General features: G+C 35.5%; 1 protein-coding gene across 1 annotated transcript in view; it reads left to right on the top strand.

The window, feature by feature from the left end:
• The window catches only part of diaph3 (diaphanous-related formin 3), a 459,783-nt gene that overhangs the window by 395,912 nt on the left and 38,097 nt on the right, over positions 1 to 25,774 (top strand). The window contains exons 27-28 of the mRNA XM_088603117.1: positions 3,671 to 3,766; positions 4,728 to 4,787. Of these exons, the coding sequence (XP_088459243.1) occupies positions 3,671 to 3,766; positions 4,728 to 4,787 (156 nt within the window). The remainder of the gene's footprint in view (positions 1 to 3,670; positions 3,767 to 4,727; positions 4,788 to 25,774) is intronic.

Raw genomic sequence — 25,774 nt, 5'->3', positions numbered from 1 at the left:
TGGATTTCCATGTTTTTGACATGATAATAACAGGACATTTAATAGTCTATAGAATATTGCTTGTTTGTATATATTTCAAATTGTTGAAAAAAACATTTTTAATCACGCAGCTTCTGAGCCCAATCATTTGGACTTTCTTCCTCCACTGTGTGTGGCAGGTTTCAATTTGTAAAGCACTCTGTGCTGTGCCATTCCCATCTTTTAGAGAATTGAGGTCATTTTGTTTGGAATCAGTCTTTTTTATTTTAGATAAACTAGATTGCTTTGCAAAAAACTTTGCATTTGAGTGTGCTTGCTTCCTAGATTGGGATTTAACATTCAGTCCTTGAACTGATTTCCGAATAATATAGCTATTTAGAAGTGTCTTTACACAGCCATCCTGAGCACTGCCCAGTTACAGATTATATGGCAGGAGAAGCAGCAGCCTGCTGTCCTTGATTACATATCACTTATACCCTCTGCCCCAGTAGTGTCTCATATCATACACTAAGCATAAAGCAAATAGTAATAATATCTTAAAATACCCTGTCAACAGTTATACCATCCACTTTTTTCAAATTCCTGCTGCAGATGTGTAAGCAATTCCAAATCGGCTTTGCAGCATTGTACCCAGCACAATAAGGGAATCACATGCACATTACACATTATAAGTTGCACATATTTATAGCTCTCTTTAGTGCTTTGATGCTGCTTATAAAGTTAAGCAATGTTCTTACCACTCACAGGTTTTCTTTAATTCTTTTTTGTGATATGTTTCTTCTTTTTGAAATCCTAGTACTGGAAATGTTAGGTTTAGAAAACTCTGAAGCAATGACTGATCGCATGCTCAATGTCCCCATAATCTTTTAAGTACAGCGACATGAAGGGGCAACATAGAGCTAGGCTATGCTATAAATATTGTAATATAGTGACCTTTAGTTTTCATTTCTAGGTCTAGTGAATGGACAGCTTTTCATTTTCCTTGACAAAAGCTCACTCAACACTGCAGTCCATTAATACTGGAGCTCATTAACATGTACACACTAGAATTCTGAGTCCCTAGTTATTAATGCATCTTTAATTGTGTGGTACTCTGTTCAGGAAAGCTGTTGAAAATCAGTATAAAACAGGTGGCTGAATTCGCTGATCTTTTGTGTCTTTTTTTCATTTACAAAAAAGTTTGCAGATAGGTCTCTATACATAATCAATTGTGCTTTTTTTAAAAACAGCAGTAGTTGAATTACATTGATTTCAAAGATTTTCTGCCATGCTTTATGTGGTTTCTTTGGATTTTAGTCTCTGCAGCAAAAATATTATTTTGTTGCTTTTGTACAAATCTGACTGTGGCCTGGGGTCGTTACTCCTGATCTGACTTAGGTGAATTTTAAATAGACACCTGCCGTTTTTCCTGACATCATAGGAAAAGCTGAAAGGCGGAGATAACATCAGGAATAGCCATTGGCCTGTAAGTGAAATGGTCACTCTGACTATAAGACTATCTGCTGTAATTTGGGACACATGGAAGAAGGCGAGACCCAGAGTAAATGAGGATTGTATGCTAATTAATTGATAGATTACGGACATAGAATTGATTTATACTGGCCAATGAAACCTAGTGTATTAATTTTGGGGAAGTGGGAGGACACCGCAGCCCTAAGAAACTACCCATATAAACTCCACATACTGTATAAGGTGCTCCAGCCCAGAATTGAACCCAGGATCAAAGACCTACCCCACACACCATCATGGAACTGCAGTATAATCATATAGTCATAAGTATTAATTTTTATAATTAGGTTTTACATATGTTCCATTTGTGGCACCGAAACCTGAAACAGATAAAGTTATTAGACAAGCAAAGTTCAGGCAGTCGATATATTGCAGTCACTTTGCACTTCTTCACTTTACAGACTACTATGTTGCCCTAGAATTCTTTCCAGGTATACGCTTACAATTAGTGTCAAGGTTTATATTTTTAAATGAGACTATTTTATTCTGTCAGGGAAAAAAAAGAATGTCATTATAAAAGATATATATATATATATTACTATTTTCTTTAATTCTACTCTTTGACCTAAATTATAAATTCATTAAATATTTTCTGTGTCTGGATAAATTATATTTTTAGATTTCTTGAGGGTTAGAGGCTTATCTTTATATTGAAAATGAACAAATATCCATAGGCTGCATAATGTATAGGCCAGTTGTCAAAATGATGGAGCTTTTTTTTCTAAAATATAACTTATGGAAAGTACAGTAGATGGAAAACTATTGGCTTACTGTATATACAAAATGAAACTACTTTCTCAGATTACTTCTTTTCCTATGTCTGTCTCTACTACTATTATTGGCATAAATACTATTTTTTCTGTACTGTAGCTATAAATTGTGGTCTGCACTCCATATGAGAGACATTAACTTTTCTTGATTTTCACCACAGAATATCTTGTGATGGGTAATTATGAATACATGATCACTGTGTTTTGTCTCCTTCCCTGAAGCCACTTGTCCTCTGCCCTCATTCTCTGTGTGAAAGAACAAGTAGCTGATTGCACAGCCAAGATTTACAGGTGTAATTCTGACTTTGTGCATGTATATGTCCTAAATTTTATTATTTAAAATGAAACACTTGAGAAAACGAAAACATTGTTGTACACTTTATTTTTTTTGCCAATATTCATGTTTTTACTCAACCCTAGGTATTTTAAACAGTCCTGTTGCAATGTGGTACTTCTTAGAAATTCAAGATCAAGCTTTGTGAAATAATGTCAAGACCATATCTTTACCACATTCTCCTTATTTGATCATATCTGTATTGTATTACAATGTTATTTTACTACAGCAATAAAAGAGATTTTTAGCACTATTTTAAAAACAAATTGCCAATTCAAAGATGATTAATGTGGCATATTTTAGATATTATATACGCATAGACTACCAAATGTAGTATTAGTATTATTTTTATATCAGATATCAACGAGAGAATGCTGTTTTTCTCATGCTAAATATTTACCAATATTTGAATGTATTTTCTGAGGCTGTGAATATTATGTGCAGTATATCTTTAAATGTCTAGGTGTAGTTTCATCACTTTCGTGTAAGAGAACAGCATGCCTCCTTCAATCAATGCAAAGGTTAACATTGTTGTCTCTTTCATGCCAATGAATGGGCCCTTGTCTGTAGCAATAAACACTTGATTTGCATTCAGGTTGCATAGAGTCAGTTTCAAGTCATACTAGAAAAGTCTCTGTCCGCAATAGTGATGCAGTTAGTTTTTTGAAGCTCTGTTTTCAGTTCAGTGTTAAAAATAGCTGAAATGACCACTCAAACAGGAGAGCTTATTTAAAATAACTTGACAAACCTTTTAAGCATTCCAATACATTAATTCTGTTTTGATTGTTAGCATATTTTGGACAGAGATGTTGTTCATTTTTACTATAAAACGCAATGCCCTGAAGTAAATCAGTTGAACTTTCGTCCATTTTATCGTACAGCAGCGAAACCACAAAATAGGACTTATTTCAGTAAAAGGTAAAGCTGATTTATGAGCAAGTTAAAAGCTTGTCTAGTTTTAAAATTGCTGTTTTTTGTCATGACATAGTGGCCTTCTTTTATGCCTGTATTCTTTGACATTGCTATGGCAACCCTCAGGGCTGATAGAATTCCCCCAATCTTTTTTTTTCTTCCACAGAGAGTGATGAGACGGGAGTGATGGATAGTTTGCTTGAGGCCCTGCAGTCAGGTGCTGCATTCAGAGACCGGAGGAAGCGAGTGCCCAGGCCAAAAGGTGAATATCCTACTTATTTTATATTACACTCTTTGGGAGCCAGGAAACAGAGTTTGTACCTTTTTATGTCAAAATAATGCATGTTACGTAATGACTGAAGTGCTTTAGGGGAGAAAAGCTGGCTGTGCCAGGGGGCATGCTTAATCTTTTCTTTACTATGACAAATGTCAGAAAGACGCTTATTCCAGTTGGCTGATGTCAGTACCAGTTTGTGAATCAATGTACTGAAGTCAGCATTGCCTGATTATAATGACAAGACTGCTCCACAGAAGCATATGCAGCTTATCTCTGTGGGTTTTGTATTAATGTAATTATATGGGAAGCTGAAAGTCATGATGTCCTTAAAGAATTAAAGCCTTTTATTCCTCCCACAAATTCCCACTTAAAGTATTGAAAATTAATTATGGAATCAAAAGAATAAATGGCTATATAATACAAATGATGCATTATAAATAACTTTTGTGTAAAAATTAAATGGTATCTAATACAGTATTATATTGACATGCTGCAATGTCATTGGTTGTCTGGCAGCCCATAACAAAGTTCCAGAGTTCCAAAGGTCTAGAAATGTCTACTTATACCATTATAGAATTTTAAATTTGTGGTGAGTACTATGACTCTCGAGAATGGAATTGCACATGAAAGCACATAGGATTAGAAGTTTTAGCTAGAGAATACTACTACTGTCAACAGATTGCACCCTTCTTTATCTGAAAGTTGTATTTCTTTGTTGTTGTCATATTAAGTTCATATTAAATTTCCTTACAAGGAAAGTTAGTGTCAAATAACCACATATTGAAAACTCTACATTATCTCTGCCTAGTTATCACTACCTAGACTTCTCTTTACATTGGGGCTTGCTTGCTCTTTCTGATAGACTGCCTGGCTATCGATAAGGTTAAAACCCTTTCTGTGTTTTGACATTGTTTATATTAAGAGTTTTATTCCATAACTTTTGCAGATGTCCGCCAAAGTCTCAGCCCAGGTTCACAGAAGCCTGTTTTGAAGTCTTGTAACCATGGTAAAAAAATCTATGCAAACTTTTTTTCATCATGCATTGCAGTTTTACCTGTGCTACTTTTCCAGCTGAATCTTCGTCAGCATGCGCTTTGTTTTTCTGAAGCTGCTTCTTGTTCTAACAAATAATAATAAGACGTTTGCTTTCATTTGTTTATTTTGAACATCTTCTGAATGTACTGCGTACGTTCACATAATTTAAGACTGAAAAAAGTTCCTGTCTGTATTTTCATCATCTGAGAAATAATTTAGTTTTCAAGTGCCATACATGTGGTATAGACTATGAATTACATACTGCAGATGATTAACAGCGGTTTATCAAGCAAATTGACATTTCTGTCTCTTATAACTTCCTCTGGGAAGTTATAGAACTGTAACTTCTGTAACTCAGCAAAACTTAATGCCTTGTACTATACTTAGAAAGTATAAAACTAAACTGCTACAGAAACAGTTATATTACACCTATACCAAAGTTTCACAAAGAGAATTAAGGAACTGACGACATGCAGAGTGTTTTCTGATATTTTTCTGATTGTGACAAATATTTAATGGTTTGGGGTTACAGATAAATAATCCAAGAGTAACCTTTAAAAGCCCTGATTAAGTTTAATTTGTTTTTATTACCTTAGTTATTAGATCATGTTATACACTTTAAAAGACAAATTGTAGGGTAACCATCATCTTTTCCTTCGATATGAAACATTTGGTAAAAGATAAAAAAATAATAATTTCTTCTTTCACACATCACTCAGTGCAGAGTCTGGGATGAAAGACATTGATTCTGTCTTAGTATTATTTTATTTCTGTTTTTATAGGGTGTGGGGGATACAGGGAAAAATCCTGTGGGTCTTATGTGATCCATCACTGGGAAAACAACCACAAAACTGTCTCATAGTTAACTGCTCTCAGATGTCCAGCAGCAAAAATAAATGAAGGGCACAGTGCATTAAGGGATTTCTGTTCAAGTCTCACAAGGCAAAGTAAACTACTCTGAGGGGGCACTTCCAGGCTGACTCCTGCTTCTGCCTCTTTTGGCTACAGCTTATTGACTAATCATGCTGCTGGCTTCCTGAGCATTGCTTCAAGTCCACTATGTTTCCATTTGCCAGTCAGAGTCCTCAATGTGAATATAGCAAATTGCTTCACAGTTCATGCCAGGCCTTATATTTATCTTCATAACAGTTGGACCATCTGTTTTTTTATATATTATTTTTCTGTCCAGTCCAATTTCTTGTTTTCCTTTTTGGCTTTGTCACATTTACTTTTGCTTAATGGAAAGGTTATAGGAGTTCAATTTCCAATGTTGACATGAACTAATTTTATTTAAGAACAGAAAATGTTTTGATTAGTCAATAAAGGTGTAATATAGGCAGTTACTCTGAGTCTGAACTTGTCATGGGTAATAGTTTTATTATATCTGTCAGTGTCTCTTAATAATCATTCTCTGGGGCTCTACATTTTACTTTTTTACACTCTTGTGTTAAAAACATAATTCAGAATCCTGTATTAGATGTAATTAATATGCATGACATTTTTGCATATTAAAGATGTTAGGAAGATGAGTAGTCCTTTGACTCAGGTACAGTTTTTGAAATATTAGGGTGCAAAGCATAGCCTTTCATGGTGTTACATTAGGTGATTGCTCTCCAGATTTACAACTTGTTCAAGCAGGATGTACCTGGCTACCATCAATCACACTTAGATATCAGTGATTAATATGTTTTCCAATAAACTTTCAGAGAAGACTTTAATAGAAAGTTCTTTAGATCACACAGCAGAAAACAAAGTTACTTTAGCATTACCAAAGTGCTTACTAACACAGTTTGTTGAAGAGTGTTTATTTTGTATTTTGGAAGTATAATGGAATTGAACTTCCAACCTTGCAAAAAATATGTAATTCTTTTAACTTTTCCAGACACCCAACTACTAGGCAGCTTATTGCTGGTAAGGATCACATTACACACTGAACCTCTCATAAAATCATTGGGCAACATGACAGTTATTTTTCTAAGTTGCTTATGGTAAGATATGTAGATGGTAGCATTAGAAGGGGCAGATTTTAGTGTTCTCTATGTTTACTTTTTATTTATTAATATAATTTATCATTTTGTAATGCTGGGTGTTATAAAATCACTCAAATTAACAGCTGCTAGCTAAATAATCTTAACATCTCCATAGTCCTAAATATTCTGTGGTAATTTTATAGAATTATAATCTTGTTTTACCTTTTGGGTCACACTGGTTGTTTCAAGCACAACTAACCAGACTACAAAATTAAAATTATATTAAGCAATTTTCTGCTTAAATTACAAGCCGTAAACAAGTGAACATGCCCAGATTTCTTTCATGTCAGTGAGTCATATGAGCAAACATTTTGTATTCATTAAACTGAAAAGAATGTATTAATTCAATTAATAAGAAACTACATTTTAATGTTTGTGTGAATGTTACAAATTAGAACTGTAAGAAGCACTAAGTAATGGAAATATGTGACCAATGGTGCTGTTACATAGCAATTAATTTTGTTAAGATGAAACTGAAAGGGACTATTTTGAAATATGATACAGGTGAACAGGTGATAGAGTGAAAAAAGAAAATAGCATGATTAAAGATGCTTATATTTAGGTTATTTGTTGTTAATTGATATAGTAGTAGTCCAAAAATAACTGTGTAGCAGAAACATGTATAAACCTCTGTGGTAGCAACATTGCTTTCAGCCACTGAGTGTGACAGCGTTGGCTCTTGATTTACCAATCCCCTGGTTTCCCTGACCCTCAGGGGGTAACCACCATCTCCATTGTCTAGTAATATGAACTCCAAGCCTGTGCAGCTCAGGCACTCATCATGAGCTCACCCCTTGTCTAACTCATTTCTTGAGAAGAGAGTGTTGATGCACTGAAATAGAGTGCTTAAGTGCAGTGTGCCACCAGACCAGTTTCTGTTAACAGGGATTGCTATCAGTGTTCTTACTTCCCACAGTGGGGAGGAATGCAGCCTTTATGAAATGAGGTTTCTACACTGAATACATTTTATTTTACTTTTATGTGAGCCTATCCAACAGTTTTCAGAACTACTTTATATCAGAGCTAGTTATGAAAGTATTACATGACAAAATCATTTTAATGATGGGAGAGCCAGAGGGTGAGAGAGAGAAAGAGAGAGCAAGACAAAGGCAGATGTAGAAATTATTTTCTTTCTGATAAGACTTCCCACGAAGTCAATTAGGCTTTTGAGGGATGCTTTACATGCTCAAGTCTTTCCTTTTTCGCAGTGAAGGTGGTACTTTATTTTCAGAAGATTTCCTCAAGTGCTGTAATTATATTTTTGATACGACAAGTGTAAAAGGGGGGATTTCTTGAATGTAGGAATTAGTCCATCTATAAAACAAAGATAAATTGTTTTTGTGATAGTTGTTTCTTTGGATCCACAGGGTTTTTTTTTTCCGTAAGATTATAAAAGCATTAATGCTATACACATTGATCTTTTTTTAGCTGTATGACCAAGTGGATTTAAATTTCTGTTATTTCTAAAGATGATCTACTGTAAGATCTACTGATCAGTTAAGGCAATACCAGAGATCATTTTCAGTATTTGGTGGAAAAATCGCATGAGACACTAAAACCAGTGTTTTTCTCTGTTTGGAAGATATCACTGCATTTCTTGAAAAATGGCATTAGAAGTAATATAAGAACTGCAGATCCATTAGGAAGTGTGTCACGTAAAAGTTATTTGCTGTGTGAATTACAGAATAATCACACTCAGCATAACCCTATAACATATTTTTGGCCAGTTGTGACAGAAACATACAATCTGAGTTACTGTGGTCATTACACTAGTATTCATTTAAAATTAAATAGAACTTTAAGAGTTATTCTGTCAACACTGTTGACATGTTTGCATTTCATAGGTATTCTACACATTGTTTTTATGCTTTTTATAAGAATGGTGATTTTTTTTTCCATTTTAAGAAGTATATAATAATCCTACAAAAATATTAGATTACATCAAATATAGAATGTTACTAATAGAAAATGGAGCAGTAAAGTTTTCAACTCAGCTGAAGTGCTCTTCAGCTCAGCAGTTATAACCTGGGACATAAGAACAGAAAAAATTGTAAGTAAATTGTAATAAAGATGATATTTTTCATGTAGTTGTTGCCGATTGAAATATACCACGGGGACACCAGTAGCTGACGGATATACAATTCCTGAGCTGCTGACACTGAATAACAGTCAGTTAAATATACAGTACAGCTAGTACAGGGGTTAATAACAAAGGTGATCTTTTAATTAAGCAGGGGCAGAGAGAACTCCTGAATTTTAATAACTACTTTAAACTTAGCTGAATGTTGCATAGTGACTGTGGTTAATGAACCTATAAGTTCAACCTCTAGGGTTATAAAAACCAATGCAACTATTGTTATTTGACCTCTAACCATAATTTCCTCATAACTTTTTTCAACTAATAATATGGTGTAAAGATCTTAATACTTGTCTTATCATTAAATCCTAAAATAAAATGCAGAGCACTACAAGTGTCCAGGTCTCAGGACATTTTGTTAGTTTTTGTTAAAATATTTGAAACAGTATGAAACCAATTTATGCAATGTCAAAAAAAACATTTGTTTTTCTGACCAGAAGACATTATCTTCGATACTTTGGAAGAATTAGTTACTGTATTGTGTAAAAAGTAAACTAACATTGCTTATTTAGTATAAGTTAAGAATTGTCATTTTGAGATGCAACCTTTTTAGAGCAAGGACCATTAAAAAAATTTTACTAACCTTGAAGGGCCATCTGAGTGAAATCCTTTATCTAGCCGATAAACTCGCCGACTGGAATAGGTTGTGTTTCTCCAGGCAAATCTCCTCTGCGACCTCTTGCATACACTGCTTCATAAACTCACCGTCCAATTGCCAGCTGCTGCTAGAAGCTGTGATAGTCGATAACTAGCTCGGGTAGCCGCAACATTTTCTTCGAATTTTCTCTTGAAAAGTTTTTGTTGCCCCTGAAGCGACTTTTTCAACTGTTCTGATTTTTCCCTCCGTCCATCTCCTGTGTATTCCGAAAACCTAGCCTGATGTTTTGTCTCGTAATGCCCTTTTATGTTGTATTCTTTAATCGCGGCGATTGTTTCCTGACAGATAAGACACATTACCTTTTTTTTCAGAGCGACAAAAAAGTACTCTTCTGACCATTTGTTGTTGAATTTTCGACCATCTACATCAATCTTTTTTTTTTTTTTTGACATGGCAGGAATAACTAACAGTTAGCCTCTTGTCAGTTATAACTTTTAGAACCATTTGAAATCATTACCTGCTTTCAAACTAGATAGTATACACTAGACGTAATTTGCGTGACTGAGCCAATCACAGTAGGCAACAAAAACCCAAATGAATTTACAGTAAGAATCTGTTGTAGCACAGGCGTGTGTAACCTAGGCTAAAGCTGACGTCTGATAATAATAATAATAATTGCTTACACTTATATAGCGCTTTTCTGGACACTCCACTCAAAGCGCTTGACAGGTAATAGGGACTCCCCTCCACCACCACCAATGTGCAGCATCCACCTGGGTGATGCAACGGCAGCAATATTCATAGCCATAGAGCGCTCACCAAACATCAGCTATCAGTGGGGAAGAGAGCAGAGTAATTAAGCCAATTCATAGATGGGGATTATTAGGAGGCCATGATTGGTAAGGGACAATGGGTAATTTGGCCAGGACGCCGGGGTTATACTGCCTACTCTTTTCGAGAAACACCCTAGGATTTTTAATGACAACAGAGAGTCAGGACCTCGGTTTTACGTCTCATCCGAAGGACGGCGCCTGTTTACAGTATAGTGTCCCCATCCCTATACTGGGGTATTAGGACCCACATGGACCGCAGGGTGAGCGCCCTCTGCTGGCCCCACTAACACCTCTTCCAGCAGCAACCTTAGTTTTTCCCAGGAGGTCTCCCATCCAGGTACTGACCAGGCTCACACCTGCTTAGCTTTAGTGGGCTGCCAGTTGTGAGTTGCAGGGTGATATGGCTGCTGGCTGTGAAATGCATCGTGCAATAGGAGTTGTTCTGCAGTTGACCGTTAGTGTTGAGAGAGAGCAGCAGAGCTAACAAGTAGAAGCCACTGGCGGAAGATTTTCAACATCTGATGCAAAAGATAACCCTAGAGATTCAAACAATATTGAGCTGCGGGCCACTCAGAAAAGTTCAGTGATCCGTATTTGGCCCGTAGGCCGTAGTTTACCGACCCCTGGGCTAGAATAGATATCTTAAAGTAAGATTTGCAACTTTTGTTAATTTGTGTTACACTTTAATGGACCAGTGGATGAAAACTTTAAAATAGCCCTGTTTCTTAAAGTATGCACTAATAGTGTTCTTCCTTGTTAGCTGTTTATGCATGATGTTTTTTTTTGCTTTTCAAAGCACGTTAAATAGAGATCTTTCAGTGCTTTTAGCAATTATATCCTTGTTTGTGAAATTCATCTTTTTCTTCTTAACTTAGACGTCAAACTTTCAAATATACTGTCCATTGCTTTTAAATTCTTCAGTGATTAAATTTTGAAGTCTAGTTTAATTTTAAGAAATGGTTTGAAACTGAATTGTGACCTTGGAATTCCAACACAGAAGTGTAATCAGACTCCACACATGTGCTTAAGGGAACTAGCAGGTGAGCAAATAATCTAAAATTGGTTGGGCTTCTATATGATTCTGTGTGTTTTGATTTAATAGCTTTATGCTTCTGCAGGAAGATATTTTATCTGTGAAAAGGATTCTTTTCATATGCGAAGTTTGATCACTAAAATCCACATGATGATTTTATTGAATTGGCACTAAGTCATGAACATTATAATGAAGGCACTTGAAGTTATCAACAGGGTACCTGCAGACTCACTGTGGAGGTCCATTTATTGAATGCCCAGTCCAGGAGCAAAAAGCAGCATGTCTCTCTGCTTTTCAGTGTGAACTGCACAGATCCACAAAAAGGAACTATCATCATATCATAATCCAGATGTACTTGCATCAGTTTAATTCTGGCAAAAGTAATTCAGTTAATGTGAATTTTCCAGAAATTAACAACTCTGTGTGCTTTGTGTTAATTTAATTTTACACTTGCGTTATCTTGACTTTGCATACCAGTGCTGCCCTCCCACATACTGCAGACTAATTTTGCCTCTGTTGCCGTTATGTATTAAGGGGGATATAAGGAAATTGTCTGTCTTCCCTTTTAGCGATGCTTTACAAGGGGTGCCATACCTTAAGATGGAATTTTATTAGAAGGTGCCAGATTTATATCAATGCCAGATTCCTTTAGCAATTTGTTGAAGACAAATAAAAGGAGGAGGCGGAGAAACAAGATTTTTTTTCAATAAAGTAAATACATTCAAAATTGTGTCACAACTGGTACGAAAGGTGATTGTGGTAAGAATACCAGTTAGCATTGAATTGATGTATAGGTTTGTCTAGCTGATAGAATTAGTGAGAATTCAGTGTCTATAGAAAAATGGTGCAATGTGACCCATAAAATCATGCTTATGTCAGTGGTCTTTTTTCAAAGCTTAAACCTTAAATCCCATTTCTTTTCTTTTTTTTGATCCCATAAAGCCTTATAATAATGAAGGATTTTAGAAATTTGCGGTTAATCTAAGTAGTAATTTATAGAGTGAGTCGGTGTCCTGTAATGCTTCTGTTTCCATGGTGACAATTTCTTATGCAGAAGGTAAAGGAGGTTGGGGGTTGTACAAATGCTAATTGTAGCCATTTGTTGTCCCTTCTGTCTTTTTCTTAAGATACCACTGTGCCACAGCTCTGAGTCTTAGGGCAAACGGCAGGATTTGCCCCCCAAAACACTTCTGATGATGGCTACCGGCTGCTCTGTTTAAAAATTGTTTGAGCAGCCATCAGCGCTTGCAGTGCTACTGTGCAAAGAGGCACAGCTTGGCTGACATGCTGACAACTGTTGATCAGGGGCTTAAAAAGAAAGGATGTTTAAAACCTGTAGGGAAGAAAAGGCTGATGACATGAAGATTAATTTGACACCAGTTCCTCTGAGACTAGTTTTAGTCAAATCTTTACAACTGTTTCTGTTATCCTGAGCAACAACACTGACGCGTCAAGGAAGCCAGAGTTCAGGCACCAAGGGCTTTAGTTGTTCCAGCCCTTTGGATAGTGGATTCTGGAGTGGCCTGAGGCTAAGAGGTTCATTAGATTGAATCAGCCAAGCTTCAGCCTACTGAGGTTTTATATTAGCAAGCCTAGCTGTGCATCATCTTAGAAAAATTACTCACGCTGTGAATTCTTAAGAGCTAATAAATTAACAGACAGCAATTAATGAAAGCTCATCTCTAACTAGGTAATGTTTGTGAGAAATAAAAAAAGAGTAACTAAAAGAAATTATTGCAGAATTTGTCAGAACATAAATTCAGATTAATCTAGAATCCACAGACCCTTGAAAAGCGTGGGGTTTACCGTTCTTCAGTATAAGCTGCTTTATTGTCCCTCAATAATGTTTTTTAATTAAATAATGAAGAAACACTGTCATGAAAAATTACTTTAAGGCATGCTTTTTGTCAAGAATTAAACGATCAATTCATCCCAACGCAGAGCATGACAGTGTATTTCATTTTAATGCCTGCTATTTTGTCACATCTCAAATGTATATTTTAGGTCACAGAGATCTGCTGTTGTTTCATATTGTATTTAAAGGCTTATACAAGAAGAGGCCTCAAACTGCAGCATCACAACCAGCATTTAATGCTGTAATTACAATAATGAGTTTTAGGGGGAACTAAAACAATAAAATCTCAATCTCATTTGAAAATCACAGTTAGATGCCATTTGGTTTCATTATGAACAAGGTTGCAGTAGCACTGTACTGCTAAATCGTGTTCCCAAATGTAATCTTTATTTGAGGTAGCAGGAGAGATATTGAACATACTGTAAGTTGCGTGAAACGTATTTTGATTTCCTGAACAAAATCATAATAAATAAGCCTTTGTGATAAAAATACTTGTGGGGAGAGACTAATGAAATTTGCTTACAGCACTCAATGGTAACTAGACAAGATTTGTTGATGCAATAATATTTGTGTATGTATGAACTATCTCTCCCTATAAACTATGTACATCTTGTTTTCAACATACAGTATAAAAAATATAGAAATTAGATCAAGTCAGGGTGAAATAAATCTCTGATACAAAAAAGTCATATTAGACTGTGGGCTTCTTGTATTTATAGCTGTGTGAACAGTATATACTGTATACATACAGTATGCTGTACCTTTAAACATATTGTTCCCTATGGTATGGGAATCAGAAAGCACATTTTATGAATAGGCTGATATAAAATTGCTGTCCCAAATCTAACCCAAAAGAAGTTTGTAGGTTTCTCTGACACTAAAACTGTGCCCTGCCTGAAAGACAAAGGGGATGTGTTGTGTGGAAAGTTGAGTAGGACTACCTGAGGGTTCGCTTCCATACAGCAGCAATTCTCTATGCTAATACAGTGGGCATCATGAAAGATCCATAAACCTGACTGCAGACGGCAGGTGCCCCTCAGATGGTAACTTCATGACTCACTGGACTGTAAGACTGCAGTTTGTGCATCGATGTGGATGACAACCTTCTGGATATTAAACAGTCTTTGTCTCATTTGGCAATGACGTGGAAGAAACCTTGAAAGTTTCACTGAGGTTTGCAAGGGAATGCCACCATTGTAAGCAGTTGCATAATGGTAGCGCTGTACTGCTGGGTCTTAACAGAACTGAACTCATGTAAGATTGTGACTACAAAAATCAAATATTGGTAACTTGTCTAAGATTGCTTAAGTCTGTAAATGTATCCCATCAAATGCTCACCTTTAATCTAGCGCCTTTTCTGAAATGTTCAGTATATTTTAAATAATTACTTTTAATTCAACAAATTTTGCAATAAGCTGTTTTGTACATCCATCCATTATCAGAAAGCTTTATTATTCTTAGTATGGTTTGCACTTCCTGAACTAGAGGATGGAAAGTGGCACTACACGCCATCTGTATGTTAATGCATTATTTCTTAAATAAGAAATGTTTAAGTGAAGATATACTTTTTTTAATTTGTTGTCAGATGTCCAAATATTTTTTGAGACTTAAATGTTCTAAACAGAATTTTTGCACGAAAACTGGAAATTACCAACAACGCCCCCATTTATTAAATAGGGGGTCTCTTTTGAATCTCCTTGGCCAGCCTTCCTGCCATTGCCATCTGTCCACTTTAACTCATTTAAAATTCTGCTGTTCTCCTTGTCTTTCCTCATGCTTCTCCATTACTCTAATTGAGTCCCTGTTGTTACAAAAATCTGATTCCAAACGCTTGTCCTGGCCTACTGCTGTCTCAGTCACTCTACCCCTGCTTATTTTCAGTCTCTTATCTCTCCCCATAACCCCTCCTGCTCTTTTCCAAAACTTTTTGTACCCCTTTGCCCTTCAGGGTGTAATGATCTCCCCACAGTAAACAGTTCTCCCCAGTCCCTGACCATCGTATGGCACATTTTAACTAACTAGTTTAGACAACACCTATAAGCTCTCAGTTCTCAATGGCATTCTTCAGTAGCTTCTATATTGAGGTGCATTCATGTTTTTAATTCTCCAGCTGGTAATGTACCTTGCTAATTGGATTTACTTGCTGTAAACAAGTTATGCATACCTACAGGGTGTTTACATCACTTCTCTGTATCCATGCAACATGTACAGTATGCTGTTTTAATTCTTTTAATTTATCTTATGTGCCATTTGCATTGCTTGTTTATTTTTATAGCTTCATTTTCATTATATTAATATACAGTACAATGTTATACCCACACAATTGTTTGAAAAATGTAGTAAGAAAAGAGTAACTATAAATTAAAGTCTGTGTCAAGATCTTATAAGTTGTTTTTGAGTTGATATATAGGAAATGTTATTTTTACATAATAATCATATTACATTTATAGGCCATTAGAATATATTGAAGGCTACTATTGGATTGAAATGCCCATGTGTTCGCTTTTATTCAGTTTAGATGTTGGATTTCTTTCAAAGTATTGAGTGTTTTAAATAATTTATTAGCAGTCAGTAACAACTTAAGGCTCTTTGAAGACTGCAGACTTGTTTCCATTCCATATCCAAAAAATTAATGATTTATCATTTGCTACTCAAGAATGCTTGGGAATGTTAACTAATACTCCCTAAAGAACACAGTAGACTTCACATTTCTTTTCTTCCAGTGAAAAATGAGAGCTTGAGGTTTTAACATCCATTTTCCATGCCATTATTGCATTTCTTCCGCTTTATGGAAATACAGTCTGGCTACAGGTCATGTACTGTAATGCAATCTATTACAAGTGAATATTTAGGTTGGTTTCTAAAGACTATCAAAATGTGCAACTGGCCTACAGAAATAATACATTGTTATAGTAAATAATCAGAACATGCTGTGTCATAAAAGAGACATACATAACACTAGCTTGCCTAGTGCCCTTACTTATGTAGACTATTTTTCCAGCTGTCATGCAATTACAGTTAAAGTGTATGTATTGTTTAAACAGTAGATAAAACCACTGAGAAAAAGAAATGAGAAAATGCAGTGCTTTTCATCTATACCTTTCTTAGGATAATTACTTGGAGAGTGTGTCTTCCCAAACTAGATAATTTAAAGAACAGTCTCTGATCTTTTCCCAGAACAGCTAAAATGAAATAATGAAACACTAATGTTGCTACTTCTGTAATATAGTTCAGTGCTTCTATAGTAGCACTTCTACTGTATATATCTAACATGCTACTTTTTATGTGCAAATTAAACTTTACACATTGACAGTTTATATTGTTTAGAAACTCTAATTTCTTTCTTTTTTTCTTAATTGCTGATTAACTCTGTAATTGCGAAGAGAACAGAAAAAGTAACATTCCTGTAAGCATCTTAAAAGATCTTTTATATATTAGATGTTCAGAATGGGGTGGTACATTGGCACAGTTAACATTGCTGACAGGGGCCCTGGGTTCAGTTCCAGACGTGGTGTTCGTGTGGGTTTCTTCCGGTTGCTTCAGTTTCCTCCAACAGACATACTGGTAGGTTAATTGCCTTCTGGGAAAATTGGTCCTGGTGTGAGCCTGTGTTTGTTTGTGTCTTTGTATTCCCTGCAATGAACTGCTGTCCTATCAAGGGTTTTTCCCTCCTTGCACCTGTTGCTTGCCAGGATAGGCTCCGGCTCCCGCACGACCCTTTATTAGGTAAAGTAATTAAAAAATTGGGTGGATGTATAACTCTCACCTTAAAGAAGTGCATCCTGTTTTCACTTGTTATTGCTCGTCCTTATGATTTTTATGTTTGTGCCTGTTTTTTGTTTCGCTGCTGACCATAAATTATTTCATAGGGTCCACTTTGATAAAACATGTTTATAATCTTAATTAAAGAGGTAATTTTTCATTGCAGGAGCTGCATACTTATCAAAAACTTCTGGGTGTCTGGCTCACCAAGATTAGTTGATGTCAGTTTTGAATATTCAGCATATATGCCATAATACAGCATATATTCAATCAATTTTTTTCGTGATGTATGGAATCAATACGTCCACAAAGCTCACTTTTTTGCTGAATAAGTGTACTAATGGAAACAGTCACATATGAAAGTATTTTAGCGTATGGATTCACAGCCTCTTCTCTCTTTTATTTGAACCACAAAATGTAAGTTTTTGGTGGTCATTTTAACTACAGAACAATTTATTGTGGGTTTTTTTAGTATCAAAGATAATTGCAACTGATCTTCTCAGTTACATGTTTTCTTGTTGGGCTTAAGAGTGCTTTTTAAAAAGGACTGTGGGGTGTATACATTGGAGCCACATCTGTGTGTCTACACAGGCACAAAAGAGAAGCAAATGTTCTCTGAAGAAACCATTTTGACGTCGCAGAATAGTCAAAATGATTTAATTCTGATACCTAAAAAATAAAATAGGTTGATTTATTAACAATAAAAGGAAATTACCAGAAATATATGATAAACTTGTTTGATTAAATCTGCTTTTATTTTTTGCTACAACAGATTGCAGTAAATGAGAAGCTTCAAAGGCTGATAGGATTGCTTTTTTGTGGACTAGAGAACAATGCAGATGTTCAGTTGTTGGAACAATTATCTGGATGCTGGTTGGAGAGCACTGTTCTGTTAGACAAGTGATGGATGTTTCCCTGTTTAGAAAAGTGCTGCTCACAGACTTTTTACTTTTTTTGCCTCTTATTTCCTTTGTTTTTGAACCATCCTCACTTGCATTTTGCATAGAATTCTTTAAACATTCTACAAACATTACTCTACATAAACATTTTGGGAAAAAAAAGAAATAATGCGTTTTCTAATATAAATGCACATATTGTTAATGTTTTTAACAGTTTAAGCTATTTTGTAAGTCTGATTACAGGTATGAATGGAGATGGAAGTTATTTTCTTTTTCTTGAAAATAAACAGATTGATAAGGAAGCAGGTAATACTGCTATAAAGGCAGGACTTGGTGCCGCTGTGAATGTTTGTGTCTTGGGAAGGATTCCTTTGACCAAAAGCACTTTATAATTTAGCAGTAACTAACACTGTATTTAGAGGAGAGTGGGTGATAAGTGCAAACAGTGCAGTTAGATTGCCACAGCTTGTCTATAACAGTTCTGCTCAAAAACTTTGATAGTAAAGTGAAAACAGATGGAATGAGTAAGGCTGACAGCTTCTCTCTGACTGATGAAATTGCTATTGATTTATGACAAATGTCAGTAAAAGCAGGCATGGACTGTTTTGTTGCTGTCAGATGAGAGCTGAAGGTAGGTAGGTTTTGTTATCAATCATGAGTTGTCTGCTTAAGACAATGGCAAGCTGCTATAATTGATTTGATGGCTTCGTCTACTCTTGTGGCCGCAGTAGCAGTGCAGCGGTGCAGAGAAGTGACACAAAGAGGAAGTGACACAGAGCCTCAAAGGCAATGGCCTGTTTTATTTGATTTAACGGGGAGAAATTTAGCAAAATGTCTTCTCTGGGTTATAGAATGAATGATAAACTGCAGTTGTTGGTACAGAAATAAAGGGTTATCCAAATGAGTGAAGGTAATGTTAAGTGGCCTTGGTTGTGAAATGGGTGAAAGTGAATAGTATAGTGCTAAGATTTCTTTTTTTAGGGAAGTTTATTTTTAATGTAGTACATGCAGTATATTTGAACTGCTGTTGTGCTCAGTTCCATATTTTTCTTTGCATTTATTTGTAAATAAAGATGCTAGTTTCATTTCTAAACTTCCTGGAGAAGCACCGGCTGTCATCTTTTTTTTCTTTGTAAAATAATTGCCATATTCACATGAGGTCATGGTAAGGGTCCCAATGATTATTATGAGAAAATGTGACTAAGCTTCAAAAATCACATCCTGTGTCTCTTGGGTTTACTAGTGTTTCCAGCATTTGGGGATTTCAGATCATCGAAGAATATTACTCCTGAATGACATGTCTAATGTGAGGACAAAGAAAATAACAAGTAGTGGAAATTCCTTTTATCTTAAAGTGTGCTGGTTACCTCAACTGTTATGTTGCATTTATCCGGGGCTTTAATGTCCTGCAATACTAATGTGCTTTTGCATATCCTAGGGCTGATTTTTATCAAGTCTTAATAGTGCCTTTTTCTCCCTGTGTCTTAAAAGAACGAAGCTTAACAATGTCAGAGCCTTTTTACACGGGTTGATCATATTGATAAAACAGTCCACACATTCCATTGTGACCAAATGTTTTTAGTTATATTCTCCATTTAGGTAACATTTTGTAAGAATTTGTGTCAAATCAATATAGATTTTTTTTTTCCTTAACATATAAGTTGTATGTGTTTATCAAAATAATCTATTGCTTCTTAATGAAAAATGATTCAGATGTTTCAGAAAAATTCAGATGTTTTTTTGGTAATATTTTTAACAGCTGTTTTTAAAAAATTGTATTCCTAAATTAATATGCATGTTTTTTTATTATTTTGCTTTTTAGTGCAACTGAAGTTTTAAATTAATCTGTATAAGAAGAATATTAGAATAGTAATAATTGGCATTATGTGAGCAAATGTATCACATTCATACAGTACTTCAGTCTGCAAAATAATTGCAGCATTGTTTATTTCATTCAGATAACGTGCAGGTTCTTTCCTCATCAGCATATCCAGCTGCCCAGTGTTTTATCTCTGGGATTATTTTACCTTGAGCCTCAGTGCCTCGGATGAAGATAATAAGGGGAATCTAGTGCAAAAACAAAACTGACAGACAGTAAACCTATTTCCCTTAAGGCATAAAATTGACGTCATGTGGAAAAACCTAAGAAAAATAAATATAGAAAGAATAACATGACAGTATTTCAGAAAATGTAAGAATATTTAAAGTCAAGTTCTTCACTTTTCACATTGGATTAGCTATTGTATCAAATACTTGCCTTGAATGCCTTTATACAGAATAGAGAGAGCTTTCCCGTGGTGATTTGAAAAAACGTGTTTTTGAGATAATCAATGGCACTTTGTTCTCTTATTAATTATTCACAACACACGGTAATTATTAATTTAAACACACGGTGTCGTTGTTTTGTGGCATTTGACATTGATTAGGCTATAAAAACTAGAATTACTCTGAATATCACCAATTATTCCTTTGTTTTTTATCTACCACATATGTTCTCGACATTTTTCTGGTCTTTTTTACATTGCATTTCACTGATCTGTTGAGGTTTTTAGAAAACCATGTTAGCAGAAAATTGTATAAGTTAAGATTTATTTGCAATTTCTGAAAAAAATATCCTGGTATCCTAATATTCTAAAAACAGTTTGACTATTGTCATAGCAACAGACATAGTGCTCCAATTATAATGTGTTCTACATTAGTATCATGTGGTCGTCTCAAAGGGCATAAGTCGTCAGTAAAGTTAAGGTGTTTTTGACTTTACAAGGGAAATTTCAATTCAGATGAAAGAAGATATTTTGAATAGGGATGGAAATGACTAATAATTACTGGACAGAAAGTAGCAGTTGCATAGAACACCGGTGTGTACTTATTATCCTGTCTGTCTCTAGTTGCAACTCTCAAACACGACCAGCTAATATTTCCTTTAGTTTACGTTTTATTGTCAAATTGAAAGTCAATTAAATATTTAATCAAAACCAGATCCCACAAAGATAAAAATGATCTTTGAAATGCACAATTTCACCCTTTTTTCTTCTCTAAACTGCTTTGGTGCTTTGGTGTAAATTCACCATTCAGAATGAGGTTGATATTGCCTGTCTAGAAGCACAAAACCCAGAATACCTACCATTCTGCTAAACTAAACTATTCAGTTGCAAATGGAAATAGCATATTAGAACATACTACAGCTCTGTTACTGGGTTTTGTTATTTGTTTTGCTTCTGTGTCTAGTCTTTTAGACGTTTGAAGATTAATGATACTTAGATGTGTTCACAGAGTGCAGTGTTACTTGATACCTTGAGGAGATGTACCTTCGATACCCAGTTGCAAAACTTTGGACTGCTTTCTGTAAGTGAGAAATGAGGTTTCTGTGCCAAGTAAAGTGCATAAAAAGGCTCAGCGTGCTATTCCATTGTGAGTATACCTGAAGACAGCTAATCTGTTACTATGTTTGCAGCCTACCCAGAGCTATGGGAAAGTGGGACATTCTTCACTGATAATTCAGTATTCATCCTTTCCTTCCAGACAGAGAATGATAATGCATTTATTAAGGAAGATTAATTGCTAATGGTTTTTGTGTTATTTTATTTCCCTTCAATGACACTAAAATTCAAGAGATGTCATTTAGTTGTCAGTATTTATTTCATCAGCAGTTGCTGATATTTAGCATTTATTTTTGAACTTCTGGATCATGATTCATTTTATTTTATTTTTTTTCCCTTCAGCAACAGTTGCCTCACTGGGGAAAATTTACTTTGTGTAAGTCACTGTGTATAACTATGAAAGCATCTAAAAGATTCTTGATTTTCCAAGCTGATTCACTGGATGATTACTGTAAATGTAGAACTTTCTGAAAAAGGTAAATGGAAAAATAACAACACAGATTGTTTAAAAGTGTATGCAAAATAAAAGACTTCTTGATATGTCCACATAGTAAGTTTGTTAAATTGATTGTTACTTGAATTACCAACCATTCTCGCACTGAGAATGTAAATCAGGTTGCACCAATCCTTATTTGCAATGACTAATGAAAGCTGTTATACTATAATCAGGAAGCTGCAGTGCAACAGGGCAATTCATTAGAAACACCAGTAGACAAACAGCTAAAGCTTTAAACCTCAGGCTTGTGTTACTTGGGGGGGGGGGTTAGGAATACATATTAATGCTTTTTGGCATGTGGCAAATGATTAGGCTTGGGTGAAAGATTTCCGAGAGATGTTGCTTGCAGCTGGCTCTTATTACAGCTAATATTTTATTTTAAAAAAGCCAAAAGCAAGATTTCTTCCATTGTTTTTCATTGGCCATCAGAAGATGCCTATGAAAAAGAGATTGTAATTATGATTATATCTGAGTGAAAATTTCCACAATATTTATGGAATTTATACTTTTTTTACGGCATTGTGCTTTGTCATTAAAAGCAAAGAATATTAATCAGAATTAAGGAGTGAACAGAATATATGTGTGTATGGAATGTTCCTGTTATGTCTTCTACTTGTTTGTATTCTTGTTGGTATTTTCATTATTCAGATTGTTTTATTCTCAACAATTTGTTTTTCATGGCTACCTTCTGTACTACATAACATTTTCCTTTGTGTTTGCTTGGAAAATAACATTGTAAATATTGAGGAAAAAAAACATTTCAGTACAGTATTTCTTTTCTTTGGATGATGCTTATATCCTTAGCAACTTCAATCTGTCCATATTTATACAGCTGAGTGAAGTACCTGGTTTAAAGGTACAAATCCAATGCTTCACCTGGGATTTGAACCCACAACCTGCACCCTAATCACTACAATGTTTTATTAATATAATTCAATAATATTTATTAAAGCATACAAGGCACTGAAAGATGGCACTGGAGAATTACAAGAATATAAGAGACTAAAGAAGGTAGCAAAAAGAAGTGTAGCAAGAGCAAAGGAAAGAGCCTGGAAAGAATGGTATGAGAAACTTGAAACAAAGGAAGGAGAGGACCAAATCTACAAGATTGCTAAACATAGAGCGAGACAGAAAAAAGATATTATCCGGGTGGCGGTACTCAAGGATGGAGAAGGCAGAGTCTTGATTAAACAAGAACAGATCAAGCAAAGATGGCTGGAGTACTTCAAAAATCTGTTAAATGTAGAAAATGAGAGGGAGAACCTAGTGGAGGCAGACGTAGTGTGTGGACCAATCCAAGAAATTTCAGTAAAGGAAGTGACAGAAGCTATCAAAGAGATGAAAGTGGGCAAAGCAACTGGACCATCAGGAATAGCAGCAGAACACTTTAAGAACCTCGATGAAGAGGGGATTCAGTGGCTGACGAGATTGCTAAACAATATTGCAAAGGAAGAGAGAATTCCAGAAGAATGGACAAAAAGCAGTATGGTTACCATCTACAAGGAGAAAGGAGACCCAATGGAGTGTAAAAACTATAGAGGAATAAAACTTCTGGAACATGGATTGAAAATCCTGGAAAAAATTCTGGACAAGAGACTCAGGAAGATAATCAGGATCCACAACTCACAATTTGGATTCTCAGCGGGGAAAAGCACAACAGATGCCATTTTTGTGATGAGACAGTTACAGGAGAAGACACTAGAGAAAGGGAAAAAGCTGTATGTGGCCTTTCTGGACTTGGAGAAGGCATATGACCGTGTGCCCAGAGAGGTGGTGTATTGGTGCTTGAGGAAGAAAGGAGTACCAGAAAGCATGGTGAAGTTAGTTCAAGCAACCTATAGAGATACAACTACAAAGATGATAACACAACAGGGAGAGACAAAAGAGTTTGAAATCACAGTTGGAGTACACCAAGGATCAGCACTAAGTCCTTTCCTTTTCATAAACATTATTGACACACTGACAGAGGAGGTAAGAACAGAAGTGCCTTGGGAACTCATCTTTGCTGATGATGTGGCACTGATGGCAGACTCAGAAGTAGAACTACAGGAGAAAGTGTTCAAATGGCAGAGGAGTCTGGAAAAGGGTGGACTGAAAATGAATGCAGAAAAATCTGAAATAATGGTAATGGAGAGAAGAGGAGATACTATGACCAATGTTGAGGAGACAAATGGAGGAAAACTGAAACAAGTTGATGACTTTAAATACCTTGGATCAAAACTGGTAAAGGGAGGAGAAACACTGGAGGCAGTAAAACAAAGAGTGAAAGCTGGATGGAACAAGTGGAGAGAAATAACTGGAATAATCTGTGACAGGAAAATTCCCAGAAAGTTAAAGTGCAAAATGTACAAGACTGTGATTAGACCTGTATTACTATATGGAGCTGAATGCTTGGCAGTTGGAAAGAGGGAAGAGAACTTGATGAGAAGAACTGAAATGAGGATGTTGAGATGGATTCTGCAGATTTCAATGAAGGATAAGATCAGAAATGAAGAAATCCGTAGACGATGTAGGGTGGTGGATGTGGTTGAGAAGATGCGAGAAGCGAGGTTACGGTGGTATGGACATATCATGAGGAGGGACGTTGAGGAAGTAACAAAGAGGGTAATGGAATTTGAGGTGGAAGGTAACAGAGGAAGAGGCAGGCCTAGAAAGAGATGGATAGATTGTGTGAGAAAAGATATGGAGGTATGTGAAGTGAGTGAGGAAGATGTGCTTGACAGAGACAAATGGAGAAGAGCAACCAAAGCAGCTGACCCCAGGACAGTCTGGGACTAAGGCTGTGAAAAAGAAGAAGAAGAAGAAGAATAATATTTATTAATAATTAATATTAATATATAGCTGCAGGAAGTTTCTGTTTTTTGGGGAGTGTTATCTTAAGCAATATAATAGTAAATGAGAGTCTTAATCCAATTATGTATATTATATTGCCTTTTTCCTGAAGTTAAATAGTTTGGAGAAAATAAAAATTTTCATGCTCAAAAATATATATCATTATGAACGTGACTTTTCAAGAAAACATTTGAGTTTTGATCTCTGAGAACTCTGTCACTAGTTCCACTGGTTTTTGATGACTGACATAGTTTTTAATTTTACACATTTAAAGTCTGTGTTAAAAATGTCAGCTCATTGCAGGTAAGCGCAGAATGCGTCTAAGATATAGGTCGATTCACATACAACCAGTGACGAAATCCCCCAAAATATGAAAAGAAACATCATATTACATTTTCTAGAAAGCCATTTCACTTCCATTATGTTTTCAGAAAGACAGCAGCGTTTAGGGCAGACCCCTACACAAAACGCCCCCTCCATTAAAAGATGAAAGCTTCAGAATGGGTGTGGTGGAGTTTTACATTTTAATCTTAAAAATCCTATGAAGAGTGGAAAAACTACAGGAAAAAATACAGTGATGTTGTTTAAGCAGTTGCACAGTTGCAGAGTATGGTTTTGTCTGCTTCAAAACCATACTCCTTACCAATATAAAAAAAGGTTCCCCAAGCACCTATGCCTTTCATCATCATTTAATCAGCTTAATTGTTGATATTCATTTACTGAGACAAAATAATTTACATATTAATACACAGAACCTCTTTATCTTATTGGTATTCATATCCCATTTCTTTTGTTTGATTTCCAGCATTCTGGAATTCAATTTCAAATGAAGGAACATAAAAAATGCAAATAAAAATATAAAAATGTTTGCAGCCTGGATGAGAGACATGTATGTTTAACTTTATTCAGAACTGTTTTCAATATTTTTTAGATTTTTGTATATCTGCATACATTCTCTTGAGGAGGTGTTAGTGGGGCCAGCAGGGGGCGCTCACCCTGCGGTCCATGTGGGTCCTAATGCCCCAGTATAGTGACGGGGACACTATACTGTAAACAGACACCATCCTTCGGATGAGATGTAAAACCGAGGTCCTGACTCTCTG

Source organism: Lepisosteus platostomus, chromosome 2, assembly GCF_059453375.1.
Source record: "Lepisosteus platostomus isolate fLepPlt1 chromosome 2, fLepPlt1.hap1, whole genome shotgun sequence".
Lineage (NCBI taxonomy): Eukaryota > Metazoa > Chordata > Actinopteri > Semionotiformes > Lepisosteidae > Lepisosteus > Lepisosteus platostomus.
The sequence above is the reverse complement of the archived record's forward strand: the minus strand, read 5'-3'. Positions and strand labels throughout refer to the sequence as shown.